The sequence below is a fragment of the Hesperophylax consimilis genome, chromosome 10, assembly GCF_061612785.1.
Source record: "Hesperophylax consimilis isolate HC1 chromosome 10, BYU_Hcon_1.0, whole genome shotgun sequence".
Lineage (NCBI taxonomy): Eukaryota > Metazoa > Arthropoda > Insecta > Trichoptera > Limnephilidae > Hesperophylax > Hesperophylax consimilis.
The window spans coordinates 19,303,284-19,329,409 of record NC_142845.1 but is presented as its reverse complement, the minus strand read 5'-3'; the positions used below and the strand labels follow the sequence as shown (position 1 = coordinate 19,329,409).

The window sequence follows — 26,126 nt, the reverse complement described above, 5'->3', positions numbered from 1 at the left end:
AAATTGCTTGCAGGGATTAATTACCTCAGGAGAGGCACCAACTTCGTAGCTCAAATTAAAATAGGTGGGTACGTAGGCACATTAATTCTAAGCCTTGTAAAAACGGCGCGAATAATGTCAAATCTAAATACAAAAAAGTTGATTTATATTAGATAAAAATAAAACAATATTTGGCTGAAATTCAAGGAATGTTTCAATGAATTTACTTGAGAACGCCGAATCATTAACTGTGACCTTAACAACAATTTTTTTCAACGGTAAAAATCTGGGTTTCAAATAATGAAAAAATAAATACTATTTGTTACTTTCGAAGCTTTTTACAAAACAAAAATTTTAATTAAGTTTATTCTAACGAATGAGAAAAGCACCGAGGAGATTGACTGACGAACTGATTTACATAAGCTCTAATTACCATATAAATTATTTGATTCGCAAATGTTTGCTTTGTTTTCAATTCAGTTCATTAAGCAAGTTTCAATAAAACCAAGTTAAGTCAATCCCTCGAAAAAAAACTGCAATTTTGCTAACAGTTTTTTTTCGAGGGATTGACACAACACATAATGAGCAATTTTAAAGAACTACTCAATATACTCGTTAGATTAGAAGGAAACAAAAATACTCTTAAATTAAGATATATCAAATATCGTAATGGATTTTCGGTTTTCACATTTATTTTAAAATTAAAATCTTTTAGGGACATTTTTATTTCAATCATAATCAAATTATCAACCTATAAATTATGGTGATTATTTTTGGGGTATTTTACCGTGTTGCGCTACCTCCTTCTTTAGCCAACGTTTCAAATAGCTTTATAGTATTCATCATCATCTAATGAAGTCTGAAACGTTGGCTAAATAAAGAGGTAGCGCAAAACGGCATAATACCCCAAAATAGAGTAGGTATTGCTACAGAACGTCCGATTTACGGCTACCTGCTATATTAATTAGATTTATTAAATTTATCGGGACAAATAATTATTTACTATTTAATTTGTTTTTTTATTTTTATTTTTTATTATTAATTCGATGTTGAATTCACCTAAATTGCTATGTACAGGGTGTCTGGGGGTAAAGTACACTTATTTCGGTAGCTGATTCTATGTGATGGTAGGAGTAAAAAAGACATATATAACGTTTTCAAAGACAGTAAAAATAATCCAAAGCAATCATATAAATTCCAATTATCTCAGCTTTCATTTATCAATCGCGTTCGTTTTTCTTGTATAACCTTTGCATTATTTTTGACACTCCTCATGATCTGATGATATACGCAGTTTTTCTCTACACTCCCCATTAAAATATGAGAAAATAACTTGATTTTTAATAATAATAGCACATTATAAACGGCGCTGCATTCAAATTCCGCCTTTAAAATTCACGCGAGCGAAAAATACGGTCGAAGAGCAACCCGATATCATTTTGTATAGAATCAGCACAAAATACTTCACGCAAAAAAAAAACACAATCCCCCTGACGGTGAAATCTTATAACTAACGCTAAAACAGGAGTACCTTTGTGCGCCGCGATTGGTATATCGATTGCTGCGATAGTAGAATATTATTTTACTTTATTTTAGTTATTAGTAAACTTTTATACGTTTTTATTTTATGTTACTATATTTCTCCAAGCGTTTTCTTATTATCGCATTTGTAAATCTGCTAGTTTTTTATTTTTTTTTATTAATATCAATAGCAAAATTTGTACATTATGTAGGTTTAAAGTATAATATAAGTATATTTTTTGTATTTTTTCACAGTCCTCCTCACTAGGGTTTCCTGTTCTGAGGCGGCCTGTAGTTTTTCTTAAATTTTTGTATTTAGTTTTGAATTGTCTTTACATTGTCTTCATAATGTTTGTAAGTTGATTGTTACTTTGATCTCTAAGCCATGTTTTGACTTTTGTTTTAAATATACTCATTTCGTTTATTTTTTTGGTTTCATTTGGTAGAGCATTGAACAATTTTATAGCATGGAATTTATTATTTCTCTGTCCAAAGGATGTGTTTAAACTGGGAGTAATCAGGATATTTTCGCTTTTTGCCCTGGTTGTGTATTTATGTTGGGCAGTGGAGTATTCGGATATGTTTTTTTTCAGTTTAAATAAAATATTTTTTGAATATAGTTTCTGTACATTGTAAACATTGAAGTTTTTGAATATTTCTTCTGTCGGAGTTCTAAGCGGAACTTTCAGTATAGTCTTTAATACTCCTTTTTGTGCTATATTGAGCCGCTCTGTGTGAGTGCTCAAGGCAGACCCCCATCCAGTTATTCCGTACTCTATTTGTGATTGACACAAAGCATAGTATACTTTTTTAATATCGTTTATATTGAGGATATTGCGAATGTTTCTAAAGAAGTATATGTACATGTTTAAGTATATAAGTATATGTTTTGATTTATATTTCATTTGTCCAAATAACCGATTAACCGGTTTTGAAGCCCTACCTCTAACGATTATCCCTCTCTAAAAGTCAATTAGACTTTTAATTGCTCCCGACCTTCTGATGAAGGAAATGGAATTATAAATAAAAGCGCTGATCGTGTTCACAGTTGTATGGGAGGCTCAGCATGGCCTGACATATATAGGGTACCTGTGGTGATATGCAAGTACTGCAAAAGCAGTGGCAGCAAACGCAACCGTTCTGCGATGTGAAAGACAATTGACATTCAATTAGAACGCCAGTTAGAATACAAGCTATTTCGGCAAGATGTCAAATATTAAACTCGGAGATTTATTAAGGTGTTTTAATGGCGAGAGCGATGTTATTCAGTGGATAACAAAAGTCGAGTTGGTTTTAAAAATTAAAGAAGTAAAAGATGTGTGCGCGATCATCCCGATGTTTCTGGAGGAACCTGCATTTGCTGTCTACAATGAGCTGAGTGCAGATGATAAGGGCAATGGTGACGCCATCAAAAATGCGTTGATTTGTGCCTTCGCAACAAACCCGTTTCTGGCCTATGAGGAGTTCGTGAGGCGCACATGGCGTGATGAGCCGGTCGACGTCTATATGACGGACCTGAGGAGGTTGGCAAGGCTAGCGGGTGTGACGTCGGATTCTCTCCTCATGAAAGCTTTCATAGTGGGTCTGCCTTCAGTGGTATCACGTGAATTGCGCGCGCAGCCAAAAGTAGAGACAATGCCGCTGTCAACAATCGTGGAGCGTGCTAGAGCTCTTATGGCAGAGCTCGTGGATCAGCCTGTCGTGGCGGTGGCTCAGGGCCAACAGAAATTTGTCGCAATATCTCCAAATGCAGGACGGCGTTGTTTTAAATGTGGTGGGCCACATTTGGTCAAATTCTGTTGTGAGCAGCTGAAAAGTGTCTGTTGGAAGTGCGGAAAAGATGGTCACTTGGCCAGGCACTATGAGAAGGGAAACGGAAGCAGGAGAACTGGTGCGCCGGCAGCTCTACTGAATCAGGACTAAAGGCGCTACCAATAATCCAAGTTGCAGTCAATGGAAAGCAGGTGCGTGCACTCGTTGACTCAGGGTGTTCTCGTACAGCAGTGATGAGTGGGCTGTGTAGTGTACAAGGTCCTGGTTGTGATGTGATTGCTGTTGATGGCAGTCGTGTACTTTGTGAGGGGCGAGGTGTCGCCAAGATAGTAGTGCATGGTGTGTCGCTACTGGTAGACTGTGTGGTGGTAAAAAAACTATTAAGTGCAGTCGATGTTATACTGGGCATGGACGTTATCGAAGAACTGGGTGGTGTTACGATAATGCGCGATAGGGTAGAGTTCGTAAGAAGCAGACTAGACGAGTACAGTGCGAATTGTGTCGAGTCTGGTGAAACCTCGGCAGACAGAATATCTGTTGAGAACAAGGACTTTAAAGCTACATTCAACGGAAGAAACTGGTGCGTGAGTTGGGTGTGGAGAGGTTCTCCTGCTTAATTAGAAAACACTGTAGAGTGCTATAGAAGCACTAAGTTACCAAAAGCGGAGGTAGCTTTTGAAGAAGAGATTCAAAGGTGGATCTCTGAGGGCTGGCTCAGGCCATGGAAGGGAAGCTCCGGTGGTATCCTTCCTTTAATGGCTGTGATCCAAAAGAACAAGGGAAAAGTACGTCCTGTCTTGGATTATCGTGAACTCAACGAGAGTGTTCAGTGCCATACTGGTGAGGATGTAGCAGTGTGTGATGAGACACTTCGGAAGTGGAGGAAGCTACGTGAACCTCTAAAGTTGCTTGATCTCCAATCAGCATATTTACAAGTGCACATTGAGGAAAAACTTTGGAAGTACCAACTCATTAAGTATAAAGGCAAAACATACTGCTTGACAAGATTAGGTTTTGGGTTAAAGTGTGGTCCCAAAATCATGACACGGATTGTAAACGAGGTGCTCTCGCTTGACGAAAGGGTGCGACGGGGCACAGATAGCTACATCGATGACATTATAGTGAATGAAAACATAATATGAGCTGAAGAGGTTGCGGCACACTTGCATACTTACGGTCTCGTAACTAAGCCTCCCGAGAAGCTGGAGGGCGCAAGAGTGCTCGGATTGCGTATTGGACGTGATAAGGTCGGACGTCTTATCTTCAGAAGAGGCAATGACATTCCCATAATGCAAGAAGGATCGCACCTGAGTAGAACGGAATTATTTTCGATCTGTGGCAAGTTGACTGGGCACTATCCTGTGTGTGGATGGTTAAGGACAGCCTGCAGCTTCATGAAGAGAGAGTGTCAAGGCCAGGCATGGGATGATTACGTTGGCGACAGGACCCAACAAATGGCTGAAGAGCTTCTGGTGAGAGTGAGAATTGACGATCCTGTAAAAGGGAGTGGCTAGTGTCTGAATCATTAGGTGATGCCAGAGTTTATTGTGATGCAAGTAATCTGGCCCTTGGAGTTACCTTGGAAATTGAGGGAAGAACTGTTGAAGACGCCGCATGGCTGCGTAAGACAACCGATGTAGCGCATATTAACATAGCGGAGCTAGATGCTGTCCTGAAGGGATTAAACCTAGCTCTCAAGTGGAATCTTCAAGTTGTGGAAATAATTACAGATTCGGCAACGGTTTTGTGCTGGGTGAGATCTACACTTACCGGGAGTAGTCGTGTAAAAGTTTCTGGCATGTCAGAGATGCTCGTCAAGCGGCGTCTGGGATTGGTGAAGGTAATCGTAGAAGAATTTGATCTCACATTGTCGATCACCCTTGTAGAGTCTTGTAAAAATAAAGACAATGTACTTACTAGGGTCTGCAAGGCCTGGGTAAAGAGTAGCCATGACAGGAAACGTCATGAAAGAGACTTACAATCTTCAGATTATGAAGAGAGGTTGGAGATACTTGAAAAAGAAACTGGAGAGCAAACATGTGCTTTAAGCGTAGAAGCTTTACATGCTCAGCATCATTTTGGAGTAGAGCGAACGCTTCATCTTGCCCGGCTGGTTGATCCCGAGGTGAGAAGAGAGGACGTCGATAGATGCGTACGTAACTGCATACAATGCAGGACAATTGACCCACCACCGTCAACCCATGAAGCGGGTAACCTCAATGTTGCAACAAATTGGAGTCGCTTGGCAGTTGATGTCACTCATTTCGGTAGGAAATGTTTCTTCACAATCATCGATTGCGGGCCAAGTAGATTTGCCGTGTGGCGAGAAACCGAATCAGAGGACGCAGTTTCGATTGTCAAAAATCTGGAAGAAGTGTTTCGGGAAAGAGGCCCGCCCAGTGAAGTTCTCATGGACAATAGTACTGCGTTTCGTTCCTATAGTTTTGCAGATACGTGTAAGAGATGGAATGTACGTCAAAGATTTTGCGCGGCATACCGTCCAGTAGGAAATGGTATAGTTGAACGACATCATCGAACAATAAAGAGAACTGCAGCCAGAAGTGGAAGCGATCCTCTGCAGGCAGTATTTTGGTATAATTTGGCTGCGAAGAGTCAGATGGATGAGGGTGTTGCGCCTTCTAGCTCGGTTCACACTTATTCATGGAGGCACCCTTCTGCGCAAGTGAATATAGAAGAGGAAGTATCGACTAAGTTTGAAGTGGGCGATGTCGTTGCGGTCAAACCAGTAGACAAAAGATGCACATCACGCTGGAGGCAAGGAAGGGTGACAGGACTTAATTCAGTCAACAATATTATAGTTGATGGTGTACCAAGACATGTGCTTGACCTGCGGAAGATGCCTGACAGAGAACGAACTGAGTCTGAAGAGAGATGCGAGGAATTGGCCCCAAGTCCCATCGTAAATCTTCTCGATGTGTTTGAAGAGGATAGTGAAGAAGAAGGAGAGACCAGTACAGAAGGACGACCCACTAGGGTGCGAAGGCCTCCGGGCTGGTTAAGTCAATTTGTACAGTGATGACGACATCAGGAGGGCGTGTGGTGATATGCAAGTACTGCAAAAGCAGTGGCAGCAAACGCAACCGTTCTGCGATGTGAAAGACAATTGACATTCAATTAGAACGCCAGTTAGAATACAGTACCGTTTAAATAATCGAGGAAAATTATTGTTTACATCTTATTTTGAAAAACTATGCTTAAAGCCCGGGTAACGCTGGGAATTTCAGCTGGTATTACTATAAAAAAATTATACTGTGGGGATCACATGGCTAACGTTACAAGTTCCTCGAGCTTTTACGACTTCGTTGCATCACGTGCAACGTGCAATGCCAAACACTACCTGTATCGAAATAAAATATCTGCACTTGAAAACGAAATTAAATACTACGTAGGAACCTAAAAACATGCATGGTTATTATTTATATTTTTGTATGCTTTAACCATCTAATCTAATTTGAGGAAGGCTAAATCAAAAATGTATCGAATAATCGATACAAATATTGAGAAGTACACAGTTTATTTACTTCTTCAACTTGTACAGAGCGAAATTAAAAATTCATCTATTTCTAAATCAGAAATTTATTTTTATTTTATGAAAATTACTGTAATTATAAAACCTTCCTCGGAATTATAAGAGCCTAATCTCCATTTTGTATTCATTCTTTGATTGTAACCTCTTAATAGCCTTTTAATTACGTTACGCGCAAACAAAGGTTTGAAAAAAGATTTTATATAAATAAATAAAAAAAATATTTGTACATTTTCCGGCCGAACTTTTAGAAAATTAATTATCCGTAATGGAGAAAACCGTCGGCTTAAAATATATTGTTATTTTATTCATTTTTTCTTAATAATTATACCACGAAGGCTTTTCTTTAGAAAGACATTGTTTTATCATTTTTCTTAGAGTTTTGCTTGGTTAACTTTAAGAAAGGCAAAAAAATGCAATGGTAATATTGTTTCCAACTTAAATTATACAAAAATGAACAATGGACCAAATTATTGATGTGGTAAACGACCATACACGAGAACAGTTATAATATTCTTATATAATTTATTATAGGTACTCATAGGAAACGGAGAAGAAATGTATGCATTCTTGAAACATAAAAATGTGTGCTCTCTAATTTTTTTAAAATTAATAAACCTCGAACTTGAACAGCGTGATATTCTACCATTTTGTACAGAAATAATAAATCCCTTTACGTTTTAATTTCTTAGATTAACAGGTTTTCCAGGGGGTAAAGTGTTCAATCTTCGGGGAAGTAATTCTACATGAAGTCAAGAAGATAATTGAAACTTTTTTCGAAATTTCAATTTTTTTAGATAGTATTTGTATGAGAAAAAAACAACGGAATTTCGAAATACATAATTACTTTTTACTTCTACTATCATGTAGAATCACCTCCCGAAGTTAGGGCACTTTACCCCCGGATTAACTGCGGATACCCTGTAATATACCTAACGCAAAACTTTAGCAGGTCATTTATTATTCACAATATTCTAAGACAAATGCCAATAATTTTTTCTGGTACCACTTTTACTGTCCTAAAAAATGTAATTTTGGTTCGAAAGTTGTCAAAAACATGCAATTTGGTCGTAACTCTACAATAGATACATTGTGTTGTAAGGCTGCGTAAACGTCTTTAAAGACAGCTGCGCCAGTTTGAAGTAACTCGGGTTTGTCTCACAAACTCCCTAAATAAAAATAAGTCAACAAAACACGTTGGACTTTATTTGTGATACAATTAGCTCGGATTATTATAAGAAGGCGGAAGGAATGATTCTGGACCCCGACCTTGAGGTTAAGCCTCAGTATCAAGAGCTATGTGCCATCTACAGGTAATTTCTTAAACTAACATCTAGGATATCACAGATTTTTTACCACTCCTCGCCAACATCTGATGATAATCGATTGATCTACTTGCAACATCATCAGTGATAAACAATCGAACCTACACCAAATTCAAGAGCAAGTTTTCTTTATTTGTTTAGAAATACTAAAAAACATATTTTTTATTATTTTGTTCTTATGCCATTCACGACGTATTTTTGAAAAAAAAAAATAAATGTTCTGTATTTCAAAAGAATAAATTGAGCAAATACTTTTTCGAAAAATAAATAATCATTAAAATATATTTTAAGGCGATGCCATACGTAGTAATGCAAAATCATGTGTTTTTGGTTTGAAAATTTGGTCGCCTGGAAATGTTTCAGATGCTTTAATTAAATACTGCGAGTAGAATACATCTTGGCCTTTGAAATAATTGAGTATTTTTTAGATAAGTCTTTTTATAAGTCCAGATAAAAATAATGTATAAGGCCTATGAAAACTGCTTTAAAGTTCAAAATCTCCCACTTACGAACCCATTTTTGGTTATGATTTTATTGTATAATTTGGCAAATTAAGTTATTGAATCGAAAAAATCGAAAAAAAAAAATATTTATGCCTCCACATCCACAAAATAAAATAAAAGGCACTTTTTGGCCATGTTTTTTTCTTGCATAAATCAAAACAGGCGGATGGTGTTAAGTGGGAATTTAAACCTTATCGCCATCTACGTAAGAGTTTTTATTGATAGCGGCTCAATTTAAAATATTACACGACGTAGTGCATCGCTTTAAAGCTGTGAGGACAATATAGAAAATTGATGAAACAGTTTGATATGATCTGGTGATTCTAAATACGAATACTTTTCGTACTGATTATATGCGCTACCAAATGAGAAATGTGGGAAACGTAGAGGGAACGAAAAAAAAAATGAAAGTAAAAGGCACGAAAGTATACCTGAAAGATAAAAAAGGCCAAGCTAAAAAGGCCCAAATTTAATTGCGTAAACCATCGCCGCCTTGTTGCAATGCAATTAAATTTAAAAAGTGGTAAACAAAGAGAAACCCTAAAACGTTTAGCGGGTAGTAAAAAGCAAAACTTGGCAAACGGGAAACCCGCTCAAGATAATTCTCGTTTTTTCCATAGAAAATAAATACTGCTCGAGCATTTTTTACGATCTGGCTGTAATCATGTATCATACGCATTTTTCTATATTTTTTCTATTGTAGCAAGTGAAGTCAACAAATTGGTTAATGCAAACTACACTTGTACATTATGATTCTCCAGCTCGTTTACTTCAAGAAAAAAATATTTATGTACAAAGTCTTCTTATATAATTAAAAATAAGAATCCTTATCTTGTAGCCAGTCTTTTCACATTATTAATACTTTTACGATTACAAGAAATCATTACAATAAACTTTGTGTATTGTTGTAGGTAACGTGTTCGTGATAGCGGCCATCATCCTGGAGAGGAACCTGCAGAATGTCGCCAACTACCTGGTTGCCTCGCTAGCGGTGGCCGACCTCATGGTGGCTTGTCTCGTAATGCCTTTAGGAGCTGTTTATGAGGTAAGTCGTCAATAATGTGAAATATCTCTCCATTTTTTAAATTGTTGTTGAATGGGCCGCAAAAGAATCACTTCGACAAAGGACACGGAACAACATGATCGAATGTTGTAAAGTTTTTTCACGAAATAACGACATAATTAGCATTGATTTCACTGCATACATTTTAGTCTCTTTATCGCAACCACTGTTTTGACTTTATCTTTTGCTATTATCTTTGCGTAATACATTACTATTGATCATTTTTTAAAGCACCCATTGAGAATATGTTAAGTGGCTGCTTGGAATCTGAGAGAAATGTCAATAAATCTGGTCCCCAAACATACATAAAGGCATTTTAAGCAACCTTTCGATTCTGAATGGTCTGAATGGTAAACATGCCAATAATAATAAATAACATACAATAAAGTAAGTGCATTCTAAGACCAAGCCAAACCCGTTAACGTGTTTGCTTATTACATTTACGATTCTCGATTTCTTGCTAACCTTTCTAGATCACCTTTTCCCAGCACAACGCCTTTTCTACCGAAAACCACCCATACGAGTATTAAAATTTTTCTTTATATTTTAGCCATAACTCCGTCAAAATCGCATTGAAACAAAATAAAACCACCGTTGAATTGACCGTTAGCGAAAAGATTTTTTCTCATTCTTGTTATCTTAATGTACACGGTAAAAGTTGAAGTCAGCAACGCTTGCGCGTGAGTGCAAGACAATGCAAGTTAACTGCGCGAAGCGGTTGCAACCTCCCTATAAGACTACAAGTACATCGTTGCTCCGGAGGTAAGGGGCCTTTTCGAGTCAAGTATCGCTCGCTAAACACTTGCAGCAAGGAGCGTTTTATTTTCACTGCGCTTGGTCGTTGTTGGCCGGACAATGCCACGTGATTTATCACGGTTGCCAGCGAAACACTAAAAGGATAACAAAGGACATATAAAAAAACACCTCCTATCAAAATAAACTTATAAAGCGTGGCAAAGTTTGTGATTCACAAGTTGTCTTTGGTTATCCAAGTAATACGATCATTTATACATGTTTCTTCATGACTATTGGAACATTTTGCAAGGTCTGTCATCGGAAATCGGAATATATATTTTTTCTCGCATCATTCAACTAATTTTGTTGTATCTTGCGTGAAATGATTTGTTTTTCTATCAACACCCCACAAGTGTCACATCTGTCCGGAGCCAATTGCGATAAGTTGTAAGACTAAAGGGATTGGGGAGGGGAAAGAGATGGGTAAGAAGAAAATTAGGAAATAAATACCTGACTGTTCAGTCTTTCAACAGTGCTGGTACTTACATAGAGTAACTAATCTAAGCCGATGGTTTTTTTGAAAGTGTATTTTGGACTTGTCTGTGCGTCCGATAATTGATCAATCGTTTATTATTTCTGGTTATATGGGTCAAATAAAACAATTTTAACAGAAAAAAATAATAAAGTGATTAATTTTTGGGTCAATACGCCGTGCTGCGATTACTTCTTATTTAGCCAATGTTAACGGCGTTAAAGTGTCCATCAGCAGGGCAAATGATTAGATTGTGGTGAAGAGTTTGTTTAGTTATGTAAAAGTGATAGAGACGGTATTTTAGCATAATAATTAGTGAAATTAATGTGGTTTTTTGCGTTTAATTTTGTTGAAACCATCAAGCACCGGATACATTAAACTATTAAGTTCGTAGGCGTACTCAATGCGTTTAGGTTATATCATAATTCTAGGAATTTTCTGTCCGGCGGTCAGACCCGTAGCTTATAGGAAATACTCTTCAAAGGAAGTACCAAGAAGTGTTAAGGGTTAATTACTAACCCGTCTTTCCTATTAATGTTAATTGGGTGATTGTTAAATTTCAATCGACTTAGTAATTAGACGGGCTCGATGAGGTTTAAGCCTTCCCGGTAGGGACTTAAGTCTCAATTTAATGAAATTGCCAATATTTGAGAAATGCTCAACTATACTAAATTAGTCTGTTATTTTTATATGAAACCGCACAAGAGTACCAAATGCTGACGACCGAGCCAGTGAGACTATGACTGATTGGGGTATGTTGTAGAGCTGAAGTTAGAGGGGATGGTAAGGAGATTGAGAGGAGGAAGGTGGGGAGTACCTGGCTATTTAGACCTGGATATTTAATCCCTAAAAACGGGATCCGTACGGATTTTGGAAGAAACGTTCATTGCCAATTCGTCGCGAATTCAGACTTTTCCCTGTTCAATATAGAATATCGATTTTTGAATGTTTGATCGTTGATTGGGTCTTCACTAGACCCAATCATACAGATAAAATAACTATTACAAAAATAATCCTTAGGCTACCTCTTAATTCAGACTCGAATTTAATCTCTAATTTTATGAACGTGTTTGTCGTTCTAACGCATCTATATACAGACAAACATAAATACTACACAAAAAGATTAAATTCTCAAAACAATAACAATACTCCAAATTTCTATAATGCATACTGAACCTTGCGACAAGATTTTACAATATCAATAAACACAAAAAAATATCAAGATATTAAAATACACAAAAAAAAATCAAAAATTACACAATAATTTGGAGCAAAAGTAATGATACAGCTCGCCCAAATTCTAAATTCGAAATTATTGATTTAACAAAATCATTGTAATATATTGTAGGTTTATTCATATGTATTAATTAACTTGTAAAATAACAGCCTCAACACTAGTTATCTCTTTGCTAGCCTATTATATATTAGCTAGCTTATTATATTATTATTTTCTACTGTTATTTTATTTATTTACTAGCTGTACCGCATTGCTGTGGCTCAGTCTGTCTGTGCAAATAGAAAAACAACAGCGTATTTTCTTTAACGTCCAACAGATGGCGCTTTTTTTTTAAAAACGCATGTTTTTACCTGTCACAGGTGACATCTGTATAATATAGGTATATAAAAACACACGCTTATTTGAATGAAAAGTTGTGTATAAATTTCAAATCAATCCGTGAAGAACTTTCGAAGATTTAAGATTTTGAACAAATGAACATTTATATTTATACAGATAGATAGATAGATTACAAAATAATATAACATTTCGAAATACAACATTATGCAAAATTATGTAATGTCTTTTTACTAATTATTCTACTATAATGTGAGATCCAGTAGCTCGTATTTATGGAAGGAGTATTTACATAGTTTCAAAGAATTCAAAACACAATTAAAAAATATACTGAAAACCTAAACTAAATAAAAAAACGTAAATAAATAAAAGAAAAACAAAAACAAAAATTTAAAAAATATAAGAAACTAAACAAATAATACCTCATCCCATACACACAAGCAATTGCTTATTATGGGAGAACATTGAAAAATAATAAATATTAATCATATCATAATATCTTTTATCTTATTACTAGTGAAATATATATATGTATATCACACTTTGTAAATTTTTTTATTAAATAAAGATAATTTAAAAAAATTCAAAACAAAAATAATGCTTCAAAGGCGATGATTAAAGAATATGCAAATACTTATTATATATTCATTAACAACTTTATTTTTAACTTATTTTGAATGTTCGAGTGGTTTTTTTTTTTTTTTTTTTTTTTTTTTTTTTATGTGACACCTCACAAGAGTGTCCCTGCCTGTGCAGTGCACAGACAGGGGAACTATGTCACCACCCGGTTGGGCGGCGTTGTGAGGCGGAGTAAGGTAGGGGCTGTAGGAAGGGATTTGTTAATGCGGGCCTTGAAGAGGCTCGGATTATAGGAGGGAGGAAAAACAGATGCCGGTAGCTCGTTCCACATACGAGCCGACTTACACAAAAACGAGTCGTAAAAACGGCCCGTTCTCATGAAGCCAACGTCAACCGTGAACGGGTGTTCAGTTCGTGTCCGTCGAGTTTCGCGCACGTGCACCGGTGCATCAGGAATCAATGCTGCTAGCTCCTTGGAGCAGGCTCCATTGAAATACCTGTAGAACAGACACAGCATGCCTACATTGCGTCTATGCATCAGAGAAGGCAATCGGTCTGTTAACAACGGATTGTCAATCAGACGGATCGCTCTCCTTTGCACAGACTCAAGCAGGTTTATCAAGTATTTTGGGGCACCACCCCAAAGGTGGCTCCCAAATTCAATAGTTGGGCGGACTTGAGACTTGTACAGGGTCAGCAGCTGGTCACTGTTGAAGAATCTCCTAGCCCTGTACAAGACGCCCAACTTTTTGGAGGCCTGATTTACTCGGGCTTCTATGGATCCCCGATACTTGAGCTGGTCTGATATAGTAACTCCAAGCATTTCAATGGAGTCTTTATTGGGGAGAGTGCTCCCATCAAATTGCACCAGACAGTCATTGATCTCCCTCTTTGCCGAAATCAGACACGCTTGGGTTTTTGAGACGTTGAAACTGACCAAGTTGGCCTTACCCCAGGCACGAACCATCTCTAGGTGGTGGTCAATTTTTCGCTTCAAAACTTCCCGAGCTGTTCGGACATCATAGGTGGAAGGGGGCCTGTCAAAAATATAACCCTCGTGAACGGTGCTGTCATCAGCGTAGCAGTGAATTGGTGCACATTCAACGAGATCGTTGATGTGCAATAAAAACAGCGTCGGAGACAGCACAGATCTTTGTGGCACCCCCGCATTGATTTGGTGCGGTGAGGAAGAAGAGCCGTCAACCACGGTTTGAATTGTTCTTCCCCTCAGAAAGTCCGCAATCCAACTATGCAAGGTTGGGTGGATCCCATACGATGGTAATTTCCCGATAAGCGCCCGGTGCCAGACTCTGTCAAAGGCTTTGGAGATATCCAACCCAACGGTTTGGGTTTCACCAAAACGTTCCATGTACCGCCCCCAAATATGCGTTACATATCCGAGTAGATCGCCACACGATCGGTTTCGACGAAATCCATATTGCCGATCGCTTAGGATATTGTTATTCTCGAGATATGTGAGCAATTTGTTGTTAACCACCCTTTCTAATACCTTCGAGAGTATGGAAGTGATGGCTATGGGGCGGTAGTTAGAAGGGTCGGAACGATCCCCCTTTTTTGGGATTGGGTGGACGATTGCCTTTTTCCAAAGATCTGGCACCTTTCCACCTTTGAGAGAGAGCCTAAATAATTTCGCGAGCACTGGAGTCATTTCTGCAGAACACCTCTTGAGGACCAAGGCAGGTATTCCATCCGGCCCACTGGCTTTGTCGACTTTCAGCTCGTTCAAGACTCGGAGAACCTCTCTGTTCCGGATCTTCGGTTCCTCCATTTGAAAACCGCAGTGTGGAATGGAAGGGGGAGTCTCTCCGTTATCTTGAAGAGTTGAGTTTTCCGCGAAAATTTTGCCTAATAATTCAGCTTTCTCGCGGGCCGAGTTAGCCAGCCGACCATCAGGCTTGGTCAGAGGTGGGAAAGTGGTTCTGCAGAAATTTCTTCCGATCGAGCCAGCGAGTGACCAGAAAGCACGGCTACCAGTGGGGCAGTCAGCCAGCTTTTTCGCAATTCTCTGGTCGTGATCGCTCTTAGCTCTATTTAGAACTCTCTTACAATCCCTTGCCCGTTTTCGGTATTCCGAAAGGTTATTCATGGAGCTAATCTTCCGGAGTGCATTAAAAGCCGTATTTTTGAGTCTGACAGCTTCAGCACAGCGATGGTCAAACCACGGTTTTGTGCCCGCTCCAGAGGATTTGACGGAGAAGGGAATGTAGCAATCCATTGCTGATGTGATTACTTCTTCTACCTCGCGTGCACAAATTGATGGGTCCTCGGAGCTAAAGCATACAGTACTCCAAGGAAAGGCGCCGAAGAAAGACCGCATGCCGTCCCATTTTGCTGCCCTGTAGTGCCATACCTTCCTCTTTACATGTTTGTCGGGTTGACGGTTCATGGAGGATGGGACAGAGGTGGTAATCAGGCAGTGGTCAGAGGATCCTAAGGGCGCTGTCACCTCCACTCTGTACCCGAGTGGCTCACTAGTGAGAAACAAATCGAGTAGGTTGGCTCGATGTGATGGGATGTCTGGTATTCTGGTCGGAGATTCTACGAGTTGGCTTAGTCCATGGATAAGGGCAAAGGATTCCGCAGATCTACCGGCAGAGTTTGTTGGGCCCGAGAACTTCAGCCATTGTTCATTATGAACATTGAAGTCCCCCAGGATTACAAACTCGGCCGATGGGTAACGGGGCAAGAGAATATCTACAGTGTCACTCAAGTATTTAAACAACTCAACAGTGTCTGATTCGGCAAGGTTTGGTGAGCGATATAGGCACGCATAGATTCTCATCATACCGGTGAGATCCACACGTACCCATAACACTTCGTGTTTTGCGCTCTCGATATTTGCGAGACGAGCGCAGCTGATGTCAGCACGGATGTAAAGGCAGACACCTCCTTTGGGCCTGAAAAGGCTTTCCAGATGATATCCTGGGCAGTTCAGATAGGAGTTATCTGGGGGCTCGGCAATCTGTGTTTCCGTAAGGAAGAGGAGATGGGGATTTTGTGAGAGAAGGTGGTGGTGGATGGGAGTTAGGTTGGTGTGCAGACCGCGAATGTTAGCAAAATTCACCTTCATCCTCGGTCCACACTGAGGACTCTTACTGTTCGCTGTCGCTGAGTTTATATTAATTTGTTGTGAGTTCATAGTTTTTAAGTTTGTTTTATTTGTTTATGGGATTTAGGATGGGTTGGGAAGGATTAGGTTAAAAAGGTTGGGTGGGGAGTTGGAGAGTGGAGCAACTGGATACACCAAATGTAAGGTATGTTCTTCTGACTGCGGTTCTAGGCAATGGGCAGGAGAGTCCGGCTGTGGAGGTCGCCCAGTGCGCCCCAAACGCTAGATGCTGGGTCCTCACCGGTCACGAACCGGCACAACATCAGCGGCAGGGTTTTTTCGCTGGCTGATGGGGCAGCCCACCCTTGGTCGTGAGCCCAAGGGTCGGGCCCCTGTACTATCCAGCGGCCCGGACAGCGATAACCGGTTTACTGGATCTCCCTCAACCGGCCTCTCCCAGCCCGGCCCGCCCCGCAGTGAGTAGGCCGACCCATTCATCAGTGTGATCCAGAACGCACAACCCTCCATGAGCCCGGGCACCCCTGCTAAGTCACCAAACGTAGCGAACCACTTCAGGTGACCTGTGGCAGAGGTGTTGGTAACCCAGAGTATGGTTCCCGGGGCGGCGGTACCCATTGACCACCTCCCAAATTATAAAAGATAAAAGGTTTAAGATGCCTTTCCCGGTAAGACAAGAGATTCTGGGTTCAATCCCTACTTGTGATCTTTTTTTATTTTTCTGTGTCTTATTCTGTTTTGTTTCTATAAGATCAATTAATAATATCTTCTTTTTCAGTGACATATTAAATAACTACAAACGTAATTCAACAATTTATTAATTATATTTATTTAATTAAACAAATGTTGACTGTGCACACTTAACATGTATCTTTAGTTTTAGTTGCAAAAATATCTTTTAAAAATTGCATTTTAGTTGCAAGAGATAATAAAATCATCGTGGAATCATAATAACATGCAGTACGGTTTAGTTGCAAGGGATAATATAACCAACGTGGAATCATAATAACATGCAGTACGGTTTAGTTGCAAAAGATAATAATATCATCGTCGAATCATAATAACATGCAGTAGGGTTTTATAAAAATAAAGTTTTAAAGTACCTACTTTAATTGGATTAATGATATATTTGAACTTCACGGTAGGTAGTTGAACATAATCAAAGTAAGTTAGTTACCATGTACAGCCAATAAGTATGTTTCAATACGGAACTTACTTTTTCTTATATCTTCAGTTTTTTTTAAACTTAAAATAGTACACATCGTGTTCAGTAATAAACGTGATTATATAAAAATCACATAATATTTAGCAATAAAATTGTAAATTAAGTAGGTAGAGTAGGTATTTTTTTTCAAACATAACTGCCTTTCGCCCTTTAAGGGCGATTTAGGCCATGCATCATTTCAATTTATGGGGAGGGGGAATGTAAATTTATATATTAATCTTGTTTAAATTGGGAAATTTTAAAATTATTTGGACGATTGGAGACGATTTCAGACTTAGAAGAGATGAGATGTTGAATAAAGAGAAGGCAATTTTAGAAAAGGCTTGATAGAAGAGAGGATATTTGTTTAGAGAGGGACAACCAAATCATATTTATGTGATCTAAAGTTCCCACTTCTAGACCACAGAATATACAATCTAATTCTAATCAAGCATCATTTCAAATTATAAATTACATTTCACATATTTCTCATAGTATTCATATGCATTATTATTTCAAAAAGAACGATCTTTTTGTTATATTTTAACGCATTTTCATCTTCTTTTATATTGGTCGGTATATATATATTATATTATATTAGAAAAACTTCAATGTCGACAGAGAAGTATGACATTTTTTTTCTTTTTGTGGTCATATTGTGTTTTGCCGTTAAAAATTCTAAATAGAAAAACTATTACATTTAAGTACACAATTCGTTTAAAACGCAATACGTTTAGATTATCCTCATATATTTTTTTGAATTTCGGAATATTTGTTTCGCCTTAAATTTATTCTCAAGGCTTTGTTTCAAAACTAGTCTTAATTATTAAATTAATCATAAGAGAACAAAAGCATACCAAGTAATGCTGGGTTTTAAATTACGACAATTCTTCACTTCTGCACTTAAAAATAAATTATTGCACGTAGGTACTGAAGGTTTAGCACAAACACGCAACATTATCACTTAAAATTAACTCAAAAGGAAAATGCTCATAAATTAGAACCTAAATACATCCGTTAGTCTTGTATTTGTGGAAAATAATTGGTCGGGTAAGGTTGTCGTAACATTTTAAGTTTTTGTGGGATTCTTTATGATTTCTGGCACATATGACATTGCCATTTTTTCATAAAACAATTACATTACTTACTACCATGTCATATTACATTTACCACTCCTAAATACCCATTAAATAATAAATTAGCCTGTTACCCGAACGATTCCATAATAAAGGGGGACATCGCTACTCATTCAAAAGGAAAATGCTCATAAATTAGAACCTAAATACATCCGTTAGTCTTGTATTTGTGGAAAATAATTGGTCGGGTAAGGTTGTCGTAACATTTTAAGTTTTTGTGGGATTCTTTATGATTTCTGGCACATATGACATTGCCATTTTTTCATAAAACAATTACATTACTTACTACCATGTCATATTACATTTACCACTCCTAAATACCCATTAAATAATAAATTAGCCTGTTACCCGAACGATTCCATAATAAAGGGGGACATCGCTACTCATTCAGCGAGAGATTACTCTTCGTGTGAAAATAATAAAATGCTGGCAATTTTATCGGCGTTATCGCAACCGTAATCAAAAGTTGGGGGGTTCCTTAGCTCCTGCCCTCACCCACTATACCGGGACAACCCACCACCCTTTCCCACCCCCATGAATAATGCAAAATCTATTATTTCGCCACTCAGACCAGGAAATGGCGCAGGAATTTAAGAACGCAAATTATTATACACGTTTTTTTGTTCGCATTCTGTCACCCGGCGAGGTTTTGTATGGGGAGTCAGGGACGGACGCGAAGGATCCTAATGAGATCCTAATATTCAATATTGCGCAATACTCGCCTCTTGCGGTGCGCGGTGCAACAACTTGGGAATTGCTATATATTATAATCTCACTACTTGTAAGCACATAACCTAACATAACTTCATCTCTTTATGTTGTAAATCTTAATTTAATTCCTCTAGCTTATTATCAGGTATCTGGTTTACATTGTTCAAAACTACTAAGTTACGTAACTTATGTCATACACTGTAAATCCTTATATATTATATTTTACCAGGTTAATTCGGTAAATTCCGAATAAAATATATGCTACCGGGTTACTTTTTCTACATTGTCACAACTACAAACAAAAAAAACTCACCATTTCTACTTTTTATTACTACTAAATACCTAACTTATCCCTATACTGTAAATCCGAATGCAATATATGTTACCATTTTAATCTTTACAAAGCCACTACTGCAAAAAAAGAAGAAAAAAAATCCTCATTACACAACTTAGTTGCAGAGAAAAATAAAAATAATTTGTTCTGTAATTATGTACATTTCTTAAAGAATAATATGAACTACACTTGTCTGTCTGTCTATCTGTCTCTCCTGGAACGGTAAACTTTCCTAGTTGGATAGGCAAAGCTTCCTAATATGGAATTTGTACTTTCTTTTATATCTATCTATAAATAAATTAAATTCACGAGAAGAGAGGTAAAAATATGAATGGGACGTTTCGAAGGTACTTAGATATAAATTCCGAATTGTAGAATATTGGTTAAACCTTTCGATTCGGAGAACTAAAATATTTCAAATCATTAAAGAAGGAGATAATACTAATAAATCTAAACGGAACATGAAACAGAAAAAGACATCAAACCCAAGATCTGTCTTACTGGGACAACGCCTCTAACTACTCGGCTATCGTAATGTTTTGTTTTATTCTAGGACTGAAAAAAGGGTTTCTATGTGACAAAAAACATTTAGGGCGATGCACTCCGTCGTGTAACACTCTAAATCATGCAAAATCACACCTGTTTTGATTTATGCGAAATAATGATTGCCAGAATGCATGTTTTATTTTATTTTGTGATTTCAGCCATGTTTAAATATTTTCCCATCAAAATTAGTTGTACTGAAGTTTCCACATCATACAGTTAATTTATATCCGAAAAGGGGTTCGTAAGTAGGAAAATTTGCATTTAAAAGCATTTCTATAAGGCTTATAAAAATGATCGATTACAGCAAAGGTCAAGATGTGTTCTACTCGCAGTAAAACATTCTATAATATATCCAGGCGACCAAAAACCAAATAAAACCAAAAAAATTTCCTTTTACAAAATATGCATACTTTCTTCATTTTAAGCCTTTTTGTAAATTACAGACAAAGTCCATTTTAGATGCAATATACTTACAGTAACAATATTTCATTGTTACACTATTTTCCCATGGGAACGATCTTTCCAGTTCTTTACTAAATATTGCGAGGATCTCAAAATCTTGCTCCTAATATGTATTTTGGAATTTAAATTTTTTATTACATGTATAAAAAAATTAAAATTCAATTACATATTTTTTTACTGAATGGATTGAATAGAATTAAAGCAAAACAGCTATTTTTTAAGTGAATAAAAAAAAATAGTTGAAGTATTAGTATAATGAAGAGTCCGTGCTTTTAGTGTCTAATAATTCTGTAAAAAAAATCGGGGTTTCACTCCTACCTCCGGCCCTGTGAAAACTTACCTACATTCTGCGGAAAACATTGGAATTGGATATAATCACGCCGCTGTTTGCCGTACCTACAAAACTAACGATTGCATGTTCAGTTCGGTGTTCAGTGTTCTGTGTTCTATGTTTCATGTTCAGGTTGGCTGAGAAAAGTAATAAATCCCATTCGGCATTTGCATACTCAAATTGTATCGGTTTTTTGTGAGGCGGCAATCGCTTTGCATAGTATTTTGATGTTGCTACGTTTTCATTTTCTAGTGCGTATTGATTTCTGAGGATTGAGGCATAATTCATGTTTAACAACCTATATTCAAATACAGTCGCACAATAAATTTGATGTTGTAACGTTCCGATATAGAATTAAATAGGTGGGCATTCTACCATCAATGGTAGTATGGCAGTTCGATTGAGCCCATTCTTCAATACTTTCGAGACTCGTACATAAAAGAGCTTGTTATGATTTTTGTCGTTGAATTCAGTTATTTATTAATGCTGTGAAATATGGAACCAATACAGAATAGGCTTGAGCTAATGCAATTCCTTCGGACCGATGAACTCGTGTTAGAAAAAACTTTGGTTTATAATACCGAAAAATTTATAAAGCACAGAAGGGTAAATAAACATATAGATTGCGGTTCCCAAATAAGATTCATATGGGCTTAAAAGATGGGCCTACCGTAAGAAAAATAACCATAAGGAGAAATTATAGAAAAATTTAAAAACGCGACAAATATCGTACAAAAATTATTTTTCCATCTATTTGATTCGGTTGGCAACAACAATCTATATATATTTTTTTCCGACCTTATGTCCGCGTTCAATCTTTCCCACAGGAAAAACTAAACCCTTTCACACACTTTTCCACAAATGATCATCTAGTCAATCCACATTATGCAAGTGCATTATATAAGCAAAATAAATACAAAACAATACAAGAACAACACGTCAACTCACCAAATATCAAATGGAAAAATAATTCACCGACTACAGATATTTTTATATCAGAGGGTTCGGCTCGGTAGAACTTCTAATTGGACCTTTAAATCCTACTGATCCCTCAATATAAATATTTTAAAAATCTTTCGTAATTCAACATGTATTTAAAATGAGTAATTTTTGCATTTTTATATATAAATTCGTTGACAGATCTAATTCGCCTAAATTTTGAATGAGAGAGCTAGGTATAATGCGAGTAGCCGAAATAACAAATGGTAATATGTTTATAGTCTAAGAATGCCAAATTCTTTTAATCTCATTTCCTATATCTGTGTATTTTCTTAATTTTTCAAAAACAGATTTTTTAATATTACAGGAATTGGAATAGCGACATCAATGCTATAAGTTATTTTTTTTAATTTTGTCATGTAAAACTATATCGGGTATATTATGACCAATGGTTCGGTCTGTAAGCATAGTTTTATAATATATTTTATAAAATTCATTTTCCAAAAATGAATTTGGTTCGTATTCATAATATGGCACTATATTACGGGAGTCAATCAAGTTATGTTTTTTTGCGATCAAGGTGAGAGGCACGAAATGAAAGACGGTGTTGAAGGTCACAGTGTTTATTGAGTCAGTTTGCCGTGATGAGAGTTGATGTACGACTGGTGTTGTATTCTCCGGTTACTGGCTGTGATGGCTGGTCAAGCGCGGGTCAGTGAGTCGACGCCGGGCGCTGGTGACCGAGACTCGATGACGGTCAGACACTGGCGAAGAACGTGGGTCTTCAGTTACTCCAGTGCTGACTGGAAGGCCGAAGGTGCGGTGGACCTTGTAGGCGGTTGAGCGGGAGCTGCATAGACCAGTGAGGATGCTGCGTGTCCTCGTGGTGGTCATGGTACGTGGATGAAGCGCTGGTCAGAGACGCTGGAACCAGGACGCTGTAATCCGTGTAGCGCTGGCCAGGGACGGTGACCAAGGCGCTAAGATGATGTCCCGATAGAGTCCATGATGTGTACTTGCGAAGCCGGGAATATTGTCCTTCGCGCAAATAAGGTGCGCGGATTATCACTCGTGAGATTTGTAAATCGTTGGCGGCAGATTGATGACTGACTGACTGCTTGCTGCGTCGGGCTTATTTATACTATACGGCCGGCGGTAGGTAGGTGAAATTGCAACTAAATTGGAGACACTCGCTCAGTCTGGGTCTTTCGGGAACTTTCGGTCGCGCTGCGTTAACGCATAGGCGATAGACTCGAACCTTTTGGCGAGTTAATAATTACAAGAATTGCAATTATTTGTTTATAAGAAACAAACAGCTTGCATAATACAAAGGTCTTATGCAAGCTGTTTGTTTTATCTTTACATGGAGAAAAATCAGCAATGCTAATTTAATATAAATCTCTTCACATTATTGGCAATCTGGTTAAAAACGGGATTGTAGTTCGATGATAAACGTTTAGTAAATTCGTAAAATATCGGATTTTTTTACTAGTAATTAATTCCTAAAACATCTTGTTAATGCACTTTCACTTGCCTTGATAATATACAATGACGAAGTGCGGAAATATTAAGATTTTTATGTACACGTGTTCAAACATCGTGATAATACATTCATATTATACTAAGAGTTTACTAGGAAACCTATCAATTCATTCGTTAAGGGGATGCAATCCCGTTCGTTATCGGATTACGAATACTTTGAAGAGATTCTTAATAAATTCTCAATAAATATTCAATATTAGGAATTTTTCTCCATGTAAGCTATGAGGTAAAAAAACTATCTTATGCTAAAGTTGCTTAGAGAAAAAAGTTTTCTTATTACTTCTAATACATAAATTAAATGCCCACTTTCAAATATTAACGCACAATAATCATACAAGAACTTTAAAACTACATAAAGCCTACCTCAGGGCATTGGAGATTGCCCACCACTTTCAGATGAAACAGATGGTTTCCTCCCTCACCGTGCACTACAAGACCATATTTTTTTACTTATAAAGGAAGCTACTTTTTTATAAAAATGGCTGTAGACCCCCAATATCCGGGCATACAGTGTTAGTAGGCAGTATGCGAGTGCGCACATGTTGCTAGTTACATAACAGGATTACATATCATCTTTGCCAATTGGTGTTGCTGGAAAAAATATTATTTAGATAAAGACAAAAAAAGTCACAAGAATTATAAGAAAAATATTAAGATGAGATTGTGAGTTGACCAAACCTACCTTCGGGCAATGCATGCTACTGGGATAAAGTAGGTTCGTGCCGTTTGCAGCATGGTTCGTCAGAATGAATGCCAGAATTATTACGATTCTCGGCGTCATCGCGTATTATTTTTTTTTATATTCAGTCACCAATTAACACATTTTGCATCGTTATAACAGTATATTACAAATCGGATGAAAATGAGTTTTCATCAATTTTCAGGAATCTGGTGTGACGTTCCAAATACCTGAATATGTAAAAAATATTAACAACTACATTGATTTTCAATTTATTTCCATATCACAATAAAAGTTCCCAGCCGCTATTGCCGATGTTTTCTCAAACTAGTTTTGGTATCAACCGATAATATAATGTGTCATTTTCAGAACTGTAAGCACCACTCTTGCATATTATTTATCAAATGTAATGTTTTTTGCTACGCTTCAAGCTTATTGCTTTAGTTTCCCTCAAAGTAATGACGGTACAAGAGGTCTCTGAGAAATTAGTATTATTGTCTTCATTTAAGTTAAATGTCGCACAGGGGATCAGAAATCAAACTTTTTGTATGTCTGAAAGCTGCTACTTCTTGCGCGGGTCAATTATAATAATAATGTTAGCTCTACAACAACTATCAAAATTATGGTACTATTACTATTGTCAATCTATATTTTCTCTTCATCGTGTAGCGGTCAGCTTTTATAGCTGATATAGGAATCAAAATCCCCTTTAGGTTTGAAGTTGTTTGAGTGTCGATTCCCTCGCTTGGTGGCTTTTTGTTTTATACGATTAGTTAGGTGGATGGACGGCATTTATTTTAACTATGGGCTGTACCCTAAAGACTTTCTTTTGGGTATGCTCGGAATGAACCATCTACGGGTCAAAAGGGATGTACCACATTGCTACATATTTCTTCAGACTGATTCGTGGATGGTTAAGCTCAGCTATCATGGAGAGCAACTATTTCTATGTTCCTGATGGTTATCTCCGTCACCGACAGCATAGACCATTATATCTCCCAGTGTGCAGGACTAACTTGCCATTGTTCATGCCAGTGGGGAGAAGAACAGAATCAATTCGGATATCTTCATATTAACCATCAATAAAGCTGCTTTTAACAGGCAATCTCTCTTACTACCAGTATAGTTGATTCTCACTATGTATATTTATGGATGCAGGTCGTAGTAGGGAAGAAACTGACTTGTACCTGAGCTACCATATGAAGGAGTCGAACATATCGCATGCTCCTATTCTACATGTGATGAGATAGACTATTAAATTTCATGTGCTGACTAGAAACGCAAGACAAAATGTAACATTCTTCTACAATACATTCACAAACAACTATCAGACACATTCATTAACCAATAGGATGCATGATCTGGGCAACAAGATTGGGGGTACTATTAATATATTTATTGACTCCATTTATAGAGTTAAGCGTAATCTATATCCACACTTTGTTGAATCCTACACATTAAAATAGCGCTGGTGATGTAGTTTTAGCGATTTGTCATATATGTAGTATTGTTCCAGTGTCTATACTATTTGATCTTACTGTTACATGTTTTACCAATATTGTTTCATATTCAGTTTATCACTAGGTATATTATCAAATAAAATAAAATACACATTTTTCTTATGTTTGGATGATGACATGGATTTTTCATTTGATCATTACCACTATGCAAGGATATTGGGGTTCTAGATTAAATGGTTCATTAGCTACATTGAAAATAGACAACAAATTGTAAAAATAAATAATCAAGAAAGTGACAAAGTAGGCAACAGGTATGGAGTACCCCAAGGCAGCGTCTTGGGTCCCATACTGTTTCTCATCTACATTAACAGTCTAACTGAGATAAGCCTAGGGAACATAGAGTACAAAGTAATCAGTTATGCAGATGACACTGTAATTTTATTCAAAGCCCAATCATGGGAAAACGTCTTCAAACACACGGAAACAGGGATGACTGAAGTAAATAGATGGCTAATAAATAATCTACTGACACTAAATATTTCTAAAACTAAATACTTAACTTTC

At 37.3% G+C, this 26,126-nt stretch overlaps 1 protein-coding gene across 2 annotated transcripts in view; it reads left to right on the top strand.

Moving 5' to 3' along the window:
• Positions 1 to 26,126, top strand: part of LOC149420430 (5-hydroxytryptamine receptor-like) — an 864,571-nt gene that overhangs the window by 789,795 nt on the left and 48,650 nt on the right. For both annotated transcript variants that reach the window (XM_089636704.1, XM_089636705.1), the window contains one exon: positions 9,560 to 9,693. In XM_089636704.1, coding sequence (XP_089492830.1) covers positions 9,560 to 9,693 — 134 coding nt within the window. The remainder of the gene's footprint in view (positions 1 to 9,559; positions 9,694 to 26,126) is intronic.